Source organism: Oryctolagus cuniculus, chromosome 7 (genome assembly GCF_964237555.1).
Source record: "Oryctolagus cuniculus chromosome 7, mOryCun1.1, whole genome shotgun sequence".
Classification (NCBI taxonomy): domain Eukaryota; kingdom Metazoa; phylum Chordata; class Mammalia; order Lagomorpha; family Leporidae; genus Oryctolagus; species Oryctolagus cuniculus.
The window spans coordinates 46,387,151-46,400,976 of NC_091438.1; the positions used below are offsets into that span (position 1 = coordinate 46,387,151).

Here is a 13,826-nt window from a genome sequence, read left to right on the forward strand (position 1 = left end):
AAGAGGAAACCCAGATATAATTCCCACAGGCCAGTGTTCTTCGTACTCGATTACAAATATAAATTTTTATGTTCCTGACTTTGCCTCCTGATCCTCTGAACGATTTTCTCAGAGAGTAGGTAGCTAAGTACCCAGAATCTTCCAGATTCCAGCGTGGGCCCACACAGACAGCAACTTTCCCCCACGTCCACCTTCTGGGTTAGCCTAGGGAGCCCCTATCAGCTGCAGGACAGCTGCCCCCCGGGGAGGGCGATCTGATCAACAAGACAGACAGAGCAGGGTCCATGGTGCGTGAGAGATGGAGGAGCCTGCAGCCAATGCTCGCCCTCTGGGCGAGGCAGGAAGCCGGGCTCATGGCCCCTTCACCATCCAGAGCCCAGCCTCGCTGGAACCATGTCCTGGCTGACGGGGGGAACCAGTCTCTAACTAATAGTCCTGGAAAGACAGAGATGGAGGTAAGGGTCCCAGGTATTTGGCCGCAGCCTACACATTTTAAACAAATTGTAGAAAATGTGAAAGTAGAGAAGGATTTCTCAGAATTACCTCTTTCCTCCACTTGAGCTCGCAGAACACCCTCTCAAAGCACTCATGCATGTAATTGAACTGGAAAATAAGAACAGGCAGCCCCACTCACTGACTTCTCAAGACCAGGCACCACGGGGCAGCACCCTTGGACTCCTGCCCCCAGGACCCCCTCTTCCCAACAGTCTGGAGACCACGAAAGGCAGCCGGGCTTCATTTACTATTCTCTGGCTCCTCCTGGTGGCAACCGTGAGCCTCGCGGGATGTGACACTGACAGTCCTAGCGGGGCCTCCAGGAAAGACAGGTTGAACAGGGACTGCTGGCCACAGGCAGAGTCCAGACAACTGCTAACTGTGTCTTCACTTCCCCCAAGTGTGTTTCCCATCCCCCACTCACATATGGCGTGAAGATCTTAACCCATCGGGGCTTCTTCTCTCCTCGTGCATATTCAAAGCAGAAGGCCATTCCTTCTTCATCCGTATCCCACCGCTGCATCTCATCCCATTCGAATGCTATGACCTGGTTCTGGAGAGCCAACAACAGGACAGTGAGGTCTATGGCCTGGGGAGCTGGGCACACAAGAGAAACGGATGCAGGCGTCTGCAGCATCCCACGGGAAGGCTCGGGCAGAGGAAGGAACGTCCGGAAGCAGCCTGTAAGGCCGAGGACACTGAGCCGCTCCATGTGAACTCTTACCTCCAGCTGCCCCTCCTCGGTGCAGGCGTGCAGCTTAAAGTGCGTGATGCTGATGGCTGTGATGACGTGCCCCTTCCTCCTCGAGTCGCAGGCACAGTGGGGGAAGATGATCTCATTGTAGCCCTCACAAGTCCTTAGCATGTTGAGGTACTAGGAATGAAGGGGAGACAGTGTCACTGTGGACCTGGACCATGACGAAGAGCAGTTGAGGGGAGCGGGCACTGTGGCTCGGCAGGGTACGCTGCTGCCTGCGGGGCCGGCTCCCATGTCAGGGTGCCAGTTTCAGTCTCAGCTGCTCTGCTTCCAATCCAGCTCCCTGCTGATATGCCTGAGAGGGCGGCAAAACACGGCCCAAGTCCCTGGGCTCCCGCCACCCATGTGGGAGACTGGATGGAGTTGCTGGCTCCTGGCTTCAGCCTGGCCCAGCCCCAGCCATTGTGGCCATTTGGGAAGTGAACCAGCATACGAAGATTCCTCTTTGTCACTCTGCTTTTCGGATAAATAGATAAATCTTTTTCTTCTTCTTTTTTTTTTTTAAAGTGGTTGAGGTAGTACAAAGAGGTTGAAGGTACAAAGAGGATGCTCCCACAGTCTCACACCCATCCCTAAGCTGGAACAGGACTCTACGCAATGCTTTCCTTCCACTTCCAACTTGCACTTTCATACTTCAGATCCTCTTTGTCCACTTAAAAAAAGATGCCGGGGCAGGCATCTGGCTTAGCGGCTGAGACACTGGTTGGGATATTCAGGCATCTGAGCGCCTGGATTTGATAACTGGCTCCTCTCCTGACCCTGCGTCCTAACGCAGACCCTGCGCAGGCAGCAGGGATGGCTCCGGTGATTGTTCCCTGCTGCCCACTGAGAGACCTGCTTAAGTTCCTGGCTCCCAGCTTTTCAAGCCTTTGGAGAGTGGACCAATGGAGGGAAGTACTGTCTGTTTAGCAAATAAAATGAACAGCTAAAAATATTTTAAATACACAAGAGACAACAACCAAGACTCAGAGGGCTAGGAGGAAACCCAGGATGTTATTTAATCTGGTCTAGTGTCACTGGGCCCGAGGAGTGGGAATCTCATCTACCTTTTTCATTTCTCTAACCCAAGGTTATAGTGATTGATCTCGTGATGATGGGCAAGCTGTCAAAATCTCACGCTGATACAATGCCAAAGCCGAAAGAGACTTTTAAAAACTAATCATTTCACAGAAACCTAGAGGAAGGCGAGACTACTCGTGATCACAGGTGATAAGGGGCGCAGCCTGGACCACAGCCTCACCTCATTTCCAGGCCTCTGCTCCTTTCACTGTCACCAGCTAGTCCCCACAGCAGCCCCGCTGTCCCGGGGGTCTCCAGGGTCTCCAGGATATTTCTCTTTCTCTTTAAAAGCACCCGGGGCAACACGAGGAGGCACACCTGACTGTCCCAGGTACGAGAGGCAAGTGCCATCCTATGTCCCTGCACCACTGAGGCCCACGCAGCCAGCTCTCTGACCATCCTCCTCCACACTAAACACTGGCCTCTCTTTCGTTCAAGTTGGTACTTCTGAGCTGAGAGGGGATGGAGTGAAAGAAGATGAAGGGGAGGAGAGTAGAGGAGAAACAGGGAAAGGACAGTTGGAGGGGCTGGGGATGCAGATCCATGGACTAGGAGCTGGCTTCCTCTCCGGCACAGACCAGGGCATGCTGGCACCGGGCGCAGAGCCCTGGGGAGAGGATAACAGCACGTCACTGCCGCTGGTTTCAACCAGATGGACAGGGAACCAAGAACACACAGGGCACGCTGCCTTCTGCCTGCCCGTGAGAGGAGGAAGGGCACAGGCACAAAAAGGACATGCGGCGACCTGTGGCTCAGCTACCAGTGACTGGCACTCTCGACCGCTGCCGCTGTAACCAGGGCCGAGTGTGAGGGCTCTGCGGCGCAGAGGGGGGAGCATTGTAATACAGCTCCTTGCCTTGATTTGCATTTCTGCTAAGGTAAAGTGATAGCAACTATGAAGACAAAAAATCGTAACAGGGTAGCAAGAACACGGGACAGGGCCAGCTATCAATTTAGAGGACAATTCTTCAGTCACAGCAGTTTCTTCTCTCACTTTACCCTCCGCTGGTTCACTCCCGCAATGGCCAGAGCTGTGCCCATCCGAAGCCAGGAGCCAGGAGCTCCTTCCCAGTCTCCCATGCAGGTGCAGGGGCCCAAGGACTTGGGCCATCTTCTACTGCTTTCCCAGGCCACAGCAGAGAGCTGGATCGGAAGTGGAACAGCTGGGACTCGAACCTGGGCCCATGTGGAATGCCAGCATTGCAGGAGGAGGCTTTACTCCCTATGCCACAGCACTGCCCCCCGCCCCTTTTTAAAAAGGATTTTATTTATTTGAGAGGCAGAAAGACACAGAGAAAAACATCTCCCATCTGCTGGTTCGCTTCCTCCCTAAATGGCAACAACAGCCAGGGCTGTGCTGGGCTAAAGCCTGGAGCTAGGCAGACAACCCAGGTCTCCCAGAGGGGGTGGCAGGAACCTAACTGCTGCCTCCCAGGGTCTGCAGGAAGTTGGAATTAGGAGTTGGAGCTGGGAAGTGGACCCAGGCACTGATGTAGGATTCAGGCATCTTTTTTTTCCTCCCTTTTTTAATTTTTTAATTTATCTGAAAGAGAGATATAGCAAGTGAGAAACAGAGACCAATATCTCCCATATGCTGGTTTACTTCCCCAATGCCCATAATAGCCAGGGCTGAGTCAGGCTGAAGCCAGGAGCTGGGGACTCAGTCTCCCACAGAGGTGCAGGGACTCAAGTACTGAAGTCAGCACCCACTGTCTCCCAGGACGCGCGTTACCAGGAAGCAGGATTGGAAGTGCAGTGGGGACTGGAACCCAGGCTCTCTGATATTTAATACAGGTGACTGCTGAGCCAAACACCTGCCCTGGGACTCCAGCTCCTTCACTGCTGTCTTTTTTTTTTTTTTTTTGACAGGCAGAGTGGACAGTGAGAGAGAGAGACAGAGAGAAAGGTCTTCCTTTGCCGTTGGTTTACCCTCCAATGGCCGCCAGGGCCGGCGCACTGCGGCCAGCGCACCGCGCTGATCCGAAGCCAGGAGCCAGGTGCTTCTCCTGGTCTCCCATGGGGTGCAGGGCCCAAGCACTTGGGCCATCCTCCACTGCACTCCTTGGCCACAGCAGAGAGCTGGCCTGGAAGAGGGGCAACCGGGACAGAATCCGGCACCCCGACTGGGACTAGAACCCGGTGTGCCGGCGCCGCAAGGCAGAGGATTAGCCTATTGAGCCGCGGCGCCAGCCTCACTGCTGTCTTAACCACTAGGCTAAAAGTCCTCTCCTCCACTTTGCCTTTTTGGAAGTCTCTATCCTACTATCGGTGATAAATGTGAACGCTGATTAGTCTGCTATTGGCACTATTACCAAAAGAACTCCCTGACTGCTGTGCTTTGCTGATTATGACAGGGGTGGGTGAGAGAACAGGGGAGAACTCCCCTGGGATTGTAGTAAGCAGCCGAACTTGGGTCAGAGAGCAACACACAGAGCAATGGGGAAGCGAATGGGTCCAGACCACCCAGGGCTCGAATCCTGACCCCATCACTCCCTAACCATGCAGCTCTGGGCAAGTTACTTGAACTCAGGCAAATCACTTAGTCACAGGAGCCCACTTTCCCTTCTGTAAAATGGGGAATAACAGGTAACACCTCTACTCCAGTGTTACTTGTGAGCGTTAAATACACTGAGCATGGTACTCAGTACATAATCAGGCATTTGATAAATGACAGCTAAAAACAAAACAAAAACCAATTTCTTAAACCTCCATTATCCTCAGCAAGAATGCTCAACCATTTTCTCCCTCAAGAACGCCTCGTGGGGGCTGGTGCTGTGGTTCAGCAAGTTAGGCTGCTGCTTGCCATGCCGGCATCCCTATCGGAGAACAGGTTGGAGCCCTGGCTGCTCCACTTCTGATCCAGCTCCCTGCTAATGTGCCAGGGAAAGCAGAAGATGGGACCCTGTCACCCACCCAGGAGATCAGATGGGAGTCAGCCATTGCAGCCACGCAGGGAATAAACCAGTGGATGGAAGATATCTCTGTCTGTCTATTACTCTACCTGTCAAATAAAGAAAACAAAAATCTTAAAAAAAAAATGAATGCCCTGTGAAAACATGCATCTGGAAGCCACGTTTTCAAACCTCCAGGGGAAAAACAGCTGCCGAGTGAGAGAGGAACCACGAGCGCTGCCGGTGCTGGTTCACGGGTACCCGGGGCTGACTGCACTGCTCTTTCATGTTCTTCACGGGGCGGAAGACTTAGATTTCCACATCAGAATGCTCAAAGAAGAGTGTCCCATGCCCGGGCCTGCGCTCGCAGCACACGTCACCCTCCTAACATAGCCGGTGGAAGCAGCAATTCTGCTCAGAGCGTTTCAGACCCCTGAGACCTAAGGTGGTGTACACACAGCTTCCTTCTGCAATAGGCGTTACCATTTTCCAACCAACAATCTCTGCCACATTCCTAACTGGGAGCCTCCCTGCATAGCAGGCGGAGGAGGGCAAGGATTAGGGAAAAGATCAGCAGAGACACGGGGTCCTGCACACTGTGGAGTCCCTCTGTGACCCTGAGGGAGCTGTGTCCCCTGAGAGCCTCCCTCCTGCCAACTGGAAAGAAAGGACACTGCTGCCACAGCCTCTCCCCGATGCCGGAAGAAACCCTCAGGGGAGCCTCACAGACGTGGTGCAGATCCCACTCCCAGGGCCTGGTTCCGCTCGGACAAGCCTTGTGACCTTGACTCCTCCCAGACTCCACCGCTCCTTTGTGAAGTGGGGACAATTCTCGCAGGGTTGTTGGAGGAGACAGGAATCACAGAGGGTATTTAGATCAGGCCCCGCTCCTCTCTCCGCTCTGAACCAAGGCTGGCTTATCTCTTCATATTCCAGAAGGTAGTTCTTGAAAGCGAAAGACCTCTAGGGAACTCCTTAAAGGTGGAAATTCTACAAACCACCCGCGGGAAGCCCGGGGCCATCAAGTCTCACTGGGAGACTTAAGGTTTTCAGAAATTCTCAGGTTGGGATATATTACATTCCTGGGGTTTGTAAGAAATACAATTTTACATAAATCCAAAATTTTCTAAAGAAAGAGGACCTATTACTTTCAAACATATTTATGCTAACACATCTAAAACAGGTTACCCTGCCCATTCTCCTCACATGAAGCTCTGAGTAGTTAAATGTGTAACTGGAATTATCTTCCTTGATTCCCGTACTACTTAGATGGTGGCCCCTTTAAGCCAGAGAGGAAGGGGACGGTAGGGGACATTTCATAGATGTTTAGTATGCAGCAGGTCAGGAGGATACAGAAATGGGGGGGGGGGGGTTATTAACGCAGGGACTGAGAACCTAACAGAGCAGAACACTCTGGGTGAACAGGTCAAGGTCCACCCTGAGGACCGCTGTTCTCCCAAACAACCACGGGTCAAACCAGTTCTACAACAGAAACAAGGGCTGGAGAGGAACCTGGGAAGCCAGCGCCCCTCAACCCAAGTGTGGCGACTTTGAACCACCACCAGAGTGCTTTGTGAAAACAAAGACCCCTACGTTGTAGCTCACATTCCCCAAGACTCCAGCTCGTGGGGTAAGCAGCTTCACAATGAATCCTGGGCAGCACTGTGGCGTAGTGGGTAAAGCCGCCACCTGCAGTGCTGGCATCCCATATGGGCACCAGTTGCTCTACTTCCAATCCAGCTCTCTGCTATGGCTTGGGAAAGCAGAAGAAGATGGCCCAAGTGCTTGGGCCCCTGCACTCACATGGAAGACCTGGAAAAGCTCCAGGCTCCTGGCTTCGGATCGGCCCAGCTCCAGCTGTTGAAGCTATTTTGGGAGTGACCCAGTGCATGGAAGACTTTTCTATCTGTCCCTCCCTCTCTGTCTGGAACTCTGCCTCTCAAGTAAATAAAATAAAATCTTTTTTTTTTTTAAAGATATAAACATGACTGTAAAAGTGATTTTATAGTAAACTTCTGTGCTTATTCAATTCAGATTTCCTGTATTTTCCCACAGAACAACCCCAAACGATTTTTCTAGCACCTGCACCGTGCCTGGTACACATCTGGTGCTCTCTCTCAGTACATTCATATGTAACTGAAACTGGAGCACTCCACATGCAAAGGAACAATGCGTATTCCACAGTGGTATTACCAGAAGCCCTTCTGAAATTACTGTGACTTCTGTTATATTCTCAGGAACAGGAAGACTATGACTTTGACAAAAGCAAAGCACTACAATAGAGGTTGATGGTCCTTCAGTAATTGGCCCTTTTCACCAAAAGGGTGGAAATATACTGATCAGAATCATGCATTAATATATAGGTGTACTTCAAAGAATTTGTGAAAAAATGGAATTAAAAGATAAGCTTGAGGCAGGTTTTTGGTACAGTGGTTAAGACACCACTTGACACCTGCATCCCATATCATAGCACCTGGGTTCATGTCCCGGCTCCGTTGCTGATTCCAGCATCCTGCCGAGGCATACCATGACAGGCAGCAGTGACGGCTCAAGTATCTGAGTCCCTGTCACCCACAGACGTAGTCCAACCCACATTGAGTTCTTGGCTTCTGGCTTTGGCCTGGCCCAGCCCTGGCTGTTGTGGGCATTTGGGAAAAGAACCAGCAGTTCTATCTGTCTCTGTTCTTGTCCCTCTCTGCCTTTCAAATAAATAAGAACTTTAACATATTTAAAGGATGTTTATTTTGATGCAGAAAAACCCTGAAACTCATGCATAGTTTTTTTTTTTTTTTTTGACAGGCAGAGTGGACAGTGAGAGAGAGAGAGACAGAGAGAAAGGTCTTCCTTTTGCCGCTGGTTCACCCTCCAATGGCCGCCGCGGCCGGCGCGCTGCGGCCGGCGCACCGTGCTGATCCGATGGCAAGAGCCAGGAGCCAGGTGCTTTTCCTGGTCTCCCATGGGGTGCAGGGCCCAAACACCTGGGCCATCCTCCACTGCACTCCCTGGCCACAGCAGAGGGCTGGCCTGGAAGAGGGGCAACCGGGACAGAATCCGGCGCCCCTACCGGGACTAGAACCCGGTGTGCCGGCGCCGCTAGGCGGAGGATTAGCCTAGTGAGCCGCGGCGCCGGCCTCATGCATAGTTTTTTTGTAATATGCATTTTCATGAACTTTGTGAAGATCCTGCTGGTGCATGGATTTCAAAATTCTTAGCAGCAACATAAACTTTCCTTTCTTTTTTAAAGAATTAATTTATTGGAAAAGTAAAGTGAGAGAGAGAGAGAGAGAGAGAGAGAGAGAGATGTAGATCAAAAAATCTGCCTTCTACTGGCTCACTCCCCAAATGGTCGCAGCAGCCAGGCATAGGCCATGCCACAGCAGCAGCCTGGAACTCCATCTGCCTCTCCCATATATGTGGCAGGGGCCCAAGTATTTGAATCATCTTCTGCTACTTTCCCAGGTGTGCTAGTGGGACTGGAAGCAGAGCAGCTGGGATTCAAATTGGTGTTCTAATATGGAATGCCAGTGTTGTAAGCAATAATGCCATAATGCCAGGCCTGCCCCCTGCTTTTTATTTTATTTTTTTTTAAGATTTATTCATTTTATTTGAAAGGAACAGTAACATACATAGAGAGGGAGAGACAGAGAGAAAGCACTCCCGTCCACTGGTTCACTCTGCAAAGGGCCACAACAGCCAGGCCTGGGCCAGAAAGAAGCCAGGAGCCAGGAATTCCATCCGGGTCTCTCATGTGGATGGCAGGGGCCCAAGTACTTGGGCCATCATCTGCTACCTTCCCAGGTACCCTAGTAGGAAGCTGGATGGGAAGTGGAATAGCTGGGACTCAAACTGGCATCTGATATAGGATGCCAATTTTGTAAGCGGAGGCTTAACCCACTGAGCCACAACCCCAACCCCCTAAATTCTTTCTCTTTTTAAAGATCTATTTATTTATTTATTTGAAAGGCAGAGCATCAGAGAAAAAGAGGGAAAGACACATACATACACACAGGTATCTTCCATCCACTGGTTCACTCTCCAAATGGCATAACAGTCAGGGCAGGGCAGGGCAGGCCAAAACCAGCAGCCAAGAGCTTTATCCGGATCTCCAATGTGGGTGCAGGGCCCCAACCACTTGGGTTACCTTCTGCTACTTTCCCAGGTACATTGGCAGGGAGCTGATTGGAAGTGGAACAGCCAGGACTAGAACCAATGCTCTGGTATGGGATCTTGGACAAGTGGCAGCTTAACTGGATGAGCCACAATGCTGGTCTCCTAAACTTCTTTTAATTCCATTTTCCACCAACTTACATAGAAGAAAATGCCATTATCTTATAGCACAGGTAAGCCACATTTGAAAATTCTATATCACATGCAGTAAAATTCCCTTAGCCAAAATTCTGAAAAGACTTAGCTGTACTTAATTAATTTTTGCATTTTCTATTTTAGCCCGCTGGTGTGCAGCACATTGGTGAGATGGATCTCTGATCTTCAGCAATTTTCCAAGGCAAAGAGATTTGTTATTATATTTTTAATCACATAAGTAATAAAATAACTATCCTAGCTGGATGTAAGATCCCAGGATAAGTTCAATGGTTGACTTGTTTACATTCTTATCCCAACTCAATTAATTGAAATAGAAAAACATTTTCTCATTAAAAAGTACATGGAAGGGACAAAAGAATTCAAGTGAGCTATCAGAATCCTTACCAATGCAATTATCATCTTGTATGAAATCATGAAAAATTATAATTGCAAAATTTCAATTACATGTGAATCTATACTAATACTAATACTAAGAGGGAAATTTCCAAAATGACATTTTACTAATGAAAATTTTTCTTTCTTTTTCTTTTTTTTTTTTTAAGTTTATCTATTTATTTGAAAGGCAGAGTTATAAAGAGGGAGAGGCAGAGGCAGAAAGAGAAAAGTCTTCCCACCTCTGGCTCACTCCCCAAATGGCTGCCAATGGCCAGGGCTGGCCCAGACTGAAGCCAGGAGCCAGGAGCTTCATTTGGGTCTTCCACGTGGGTGCGAGGGCCCAAGCACTTGGGCCATCTTCCACTGCTTTCCCAGGCCATTAGCACAAACTGGATTGGAATACAGCAGCTGGGACTTGAACCAGTGCTCATATGGGATGCCAGCACTGCAGGTGGCAGCTTACCCCATTATGCCACAGCACCAGCCCCCACAAATGAGTTTTTACAGTGATCTTTATTAATTTTATTTTTGGCAACTTCCATTCCTGTATTTATGGAAAATACAAATTGAAAATTAGTTTTTATTGTTAAAGATTTATTTTATTAATTTGAAAGGCAGAGTTACAGAGAGAGAGAGAGGGAGAGAGAGAGAGAAAGAGAGAGATTGATCTTCCAACCTCCACAAATGGCTACAATGGCCAGGGCTGGGCCAGGCAGAAGCCAGGAGCCAGGAGCTGCATCCGGGTCTCCCAAGTGGGTGCAGGGGTCCAAGCACTTGGACCATCTTCTGCTGCTTTCCCAAGTGCATTAGCAAGGAGCTGGACTGGAAGTAGAGCAGCCAGGACTCAACTGGTGCTCACATGGGATGCCAGCATTGTAGGTGGTGCCTTAACCAGCTATACCACAACGCCAGCCCCTAACTTTATTTTTTAAACTTTTCTTTTTATTTGAAAGGCAGAGTGACAGAGAGCGAGACAGTGAGAGAGCGAGCGAGCGAGAGAGAGAGAGAGATCTACTGTATGCTGGTTCACTCCCAATGGCTGCAACAGCCAGGTCTGGACCAGGCTATGTCAGGAGTCAGGAACTTCATCCTGATCTCCCACATGGGTAGCAGAGATCCAAGAATTCAGGTCATCTTCCTCTGCCTTCCCAGGTGAACTAGCGGGAAGCTCGATCAGAAGTAGAGTAGCTGGGACCTAAACAGGCACTCTAACACACATAGGATGCCAATGTCACAAGTGGAGGCTTGAACCACTGAGCCAATGCCGGCACCTGAAGATTAGTTTTAACACATTCAAGGCATGTTCTAGGTAGCCGCAGACAACATAAATTCCTGGGATGAAGAAGATACTCTGCCTGTGCTGTCCAACACGGCAGCCACCAGCCACATGTGTGGCTTAGTACTTGAAATATGGCTGGTATAACTGAAGAACTCACCTACTTTAAATGAGTTTAAATGGCCTCATGAGGGTATTGGCTATCAGCAGCACAGGTTTCGATACTATATTACCCACGAGCACTGCTGAGCATAACTGTTGAAGCAACTTCAGACCTGAAGTTGTAAATACAAATGCCATTGCTGTTGTTAAATCACAACAATTCTACAGCAACCATTTAGTTTCTAACGTCAAAATCCAAATATCAGCTCTTACATAGTCATATCTTCATTATAACATAATGTTTTGCATATCTTTTTTTTTTTTTTTAACAGGCAGAGTGGACAGTGAGAGAGAGACAGAGAGAAAGGTCTTCCTTTTGCCGTTGGTTCACCCTCCAATGGCCACCGCGGCCGGCGCGCTGCGGCCGGCACACCGCGCTGATCTGAAGCCAAGAACCAGGTACTTATCCTGGTCTCCCATGCGGGTGCAGGGCCCAAGCACTTGGATCATCCTCCACTGCACTCCCGGGCCACAGCAGAGAGCTGGCCTGGAAGACAGGCAACCGGGACAGAATCTGGTGCCCCGACCAGGACTAGAACCCGGTGTGCTGGCGCCGCTAGGCAGAGGATTAGCCTATTGAGCCGTGGCGCCGGCCTTTTGCATATCTTTTATTTTAGCACTTCTTTATAAAAAAGAAAACTGTTCTGTTAGTGGTAAAATTACACGCCTCCGTATACTAGTCTACGAGCTCTCTATAACAAATTGGGGAGCTCCGGGGCTTTTGTGTCAAGGTCTACAGTCCTCCTTTTTTATTAGTAAGCCACGGACCAGGGTGAAATACCTTCCAAAGATGCCTCAACAACAGGCTTAGGCAGTAAAAGTGGGCATTCGCTAAAGGTAGGTTTTGGGGACAGAAACTTACCATGACCATTTTCCTTTGTTCATACAGCTTCTGTAACTGGTAGGACTTTTCCTCTGCTTTGATGTAACCTTTCTTCACATCATCGACAGCCTGTCACCAATACAAAGAACAAGAAGAAGGGAATGTAAAAATTATTGTCAAGCACATTCTTGACAAAAATAAAGACACAGGTGCATTTTCAGAAACACTCCACCCACTCGGACCAGCAGCAGCAGCAGTGAACTCTGCAACTCGGGTGTATTTCCTGGGGTGAGGAGTGTCTGACCTGTTCTCAAGGGCTGTTCTAGGTATGTCAGGGTTCTGGTCTCGTGTTCAGAGACTTGAATGCTGGTTAATTTATACATCTGCGAACAATTAAAGAGCACTGAAAGACAGCATATACTATTGTCTAAAAGGTAACAGTGAAGTAGCACAATGTAGGGTGTAGACAGTAAGCGATATATGCTGTCAGAACAGGGTCTCTGCTAATTATGGGTGTCAGGGAAGCATTAGGTGAACCCCTGAGGACAGGCCGAGTAAGAGAACAGCAAGCTGAAGTCAGGAAACAGGAATGGGGGAGGGTGGCAAGTGCTGTGGCATAGTGGGTTAAGGTGCTGCCTGGGACACTGGTCCCCCACTGCTTCCAATCCAGCCCCCTGCTAATGCACCTGCAAGGCAGTGGATGATGGCCCAAGTACCTGGGTTTCCGCCACCTGTGTGGGAGACCTGGATGGGGTTCCTGGCTCCTGACTTTGGCCTGGCCCAGCCCCAGCTGTTGGGGACATTTGGGGAGTGAACCAGAGGATGGAAGATTCTGATCCCCTCCCCTAATCCATTCCTGTGTGCGTGTGTGCGTGTGTATGTGTGTGTGTGACTCTGCCTTTCAAATAAATAACTGAAAAAAGAAAGACAGTGCTGGATAGGTGGGTAAGAACAGATCATGAAGAATTCTAAAAAGCAAGCACAGGAATTTAAAGTAACATAGCAAGGAGCTAAAATAAGCAATAAAAGTTGTTTTCATAAATAAAGATAGTTTTGTGTCTGAATGCCAAATAAACTAAGCTGAAGAGAGAATGAAGTTGGGAGATCAATGATGCTGTGGTACTTTAAGTTAGAAATAACTTCCCTTGGTCTTTTTTTTTTTTTTTTTTTCATTTTTTTTTTTTTGACAGGCAGAGTGGACAATGAGAGAGAGAGACAGAGAGAAAGGTCTTCCTTTGCCGTTGGTTCACCCTCCAATGGCCGCCGCGGCGGGCGCGCTGCGGCCGGCGCACCGCGCTGATCCGATGGCAGGAGCCAGGAGCCAGGTGCTTTTCCTGGTCTCCCATGGGGTGCAGGGCCCAAGCACCTGGGCCATCCTCCACTGCACTCCCTGGCCACAGCAGAGAGCTGGCCTGGAAGAGGGGCAACCGGGACAGAATCCAGCGCCCCAACCGGGACTAGAACCCGGTGTGCCGGCGCCGCTAGGCGGAGGATTAGCCTAGTGAGCCGCGGCGCCGGCCCGCTTGGTCTTTTTTTAAAAAATATTTTATTTATTTGAAAAGCAGAGACAGAAAGAAGCAGAGATCTCCCATCCTCTGGTTCATCCCCTAAATGTCCACAATAGCGAGGTCTGGACCAGCTCAAAGCCAGGACCAGGAACTCAGT

General features: G+C 49.7%; 1 protein-coding gene across 3 annotated transcripts in view; it reads right to left on the reverse strand.

Annotated features, from left to right (window-relative positions):
* The window catches only part of SNX27 (sorting nexin 27), an 86,445-nt gene that overhangs the window by 3,796 nt on the left and 68,823 nt on the right, over nucleotides 1–13,826 (reverse strand). For all 3 annotated transcript variants that reach the window (XM_008264446.4, XM_051857298.2, XM_008264447.4), the window contains 4 exons: nucleotides 12,201–12,290; nucleotides 1,220–1,369; nucleotides 920–1,048; nucleotides 544–603 (listed from right to left, as the gene is read on the reverse strand). In XM_008264446.4, the coding sequence (XP_008262668.1) occupies nucleotides 544–603; nucleotides 920–1,048; nucleotides 1,220–1,369; nucleotides 12,201–12,290 (429 nt within the window). The remainder of the gene's footprint in view (nucleotides 1–543; nucleotides 604–919; nucleotides 1,049–1,219; nucleotides 1,370–12,200; nucleotides 12,291–13,826) is intronic.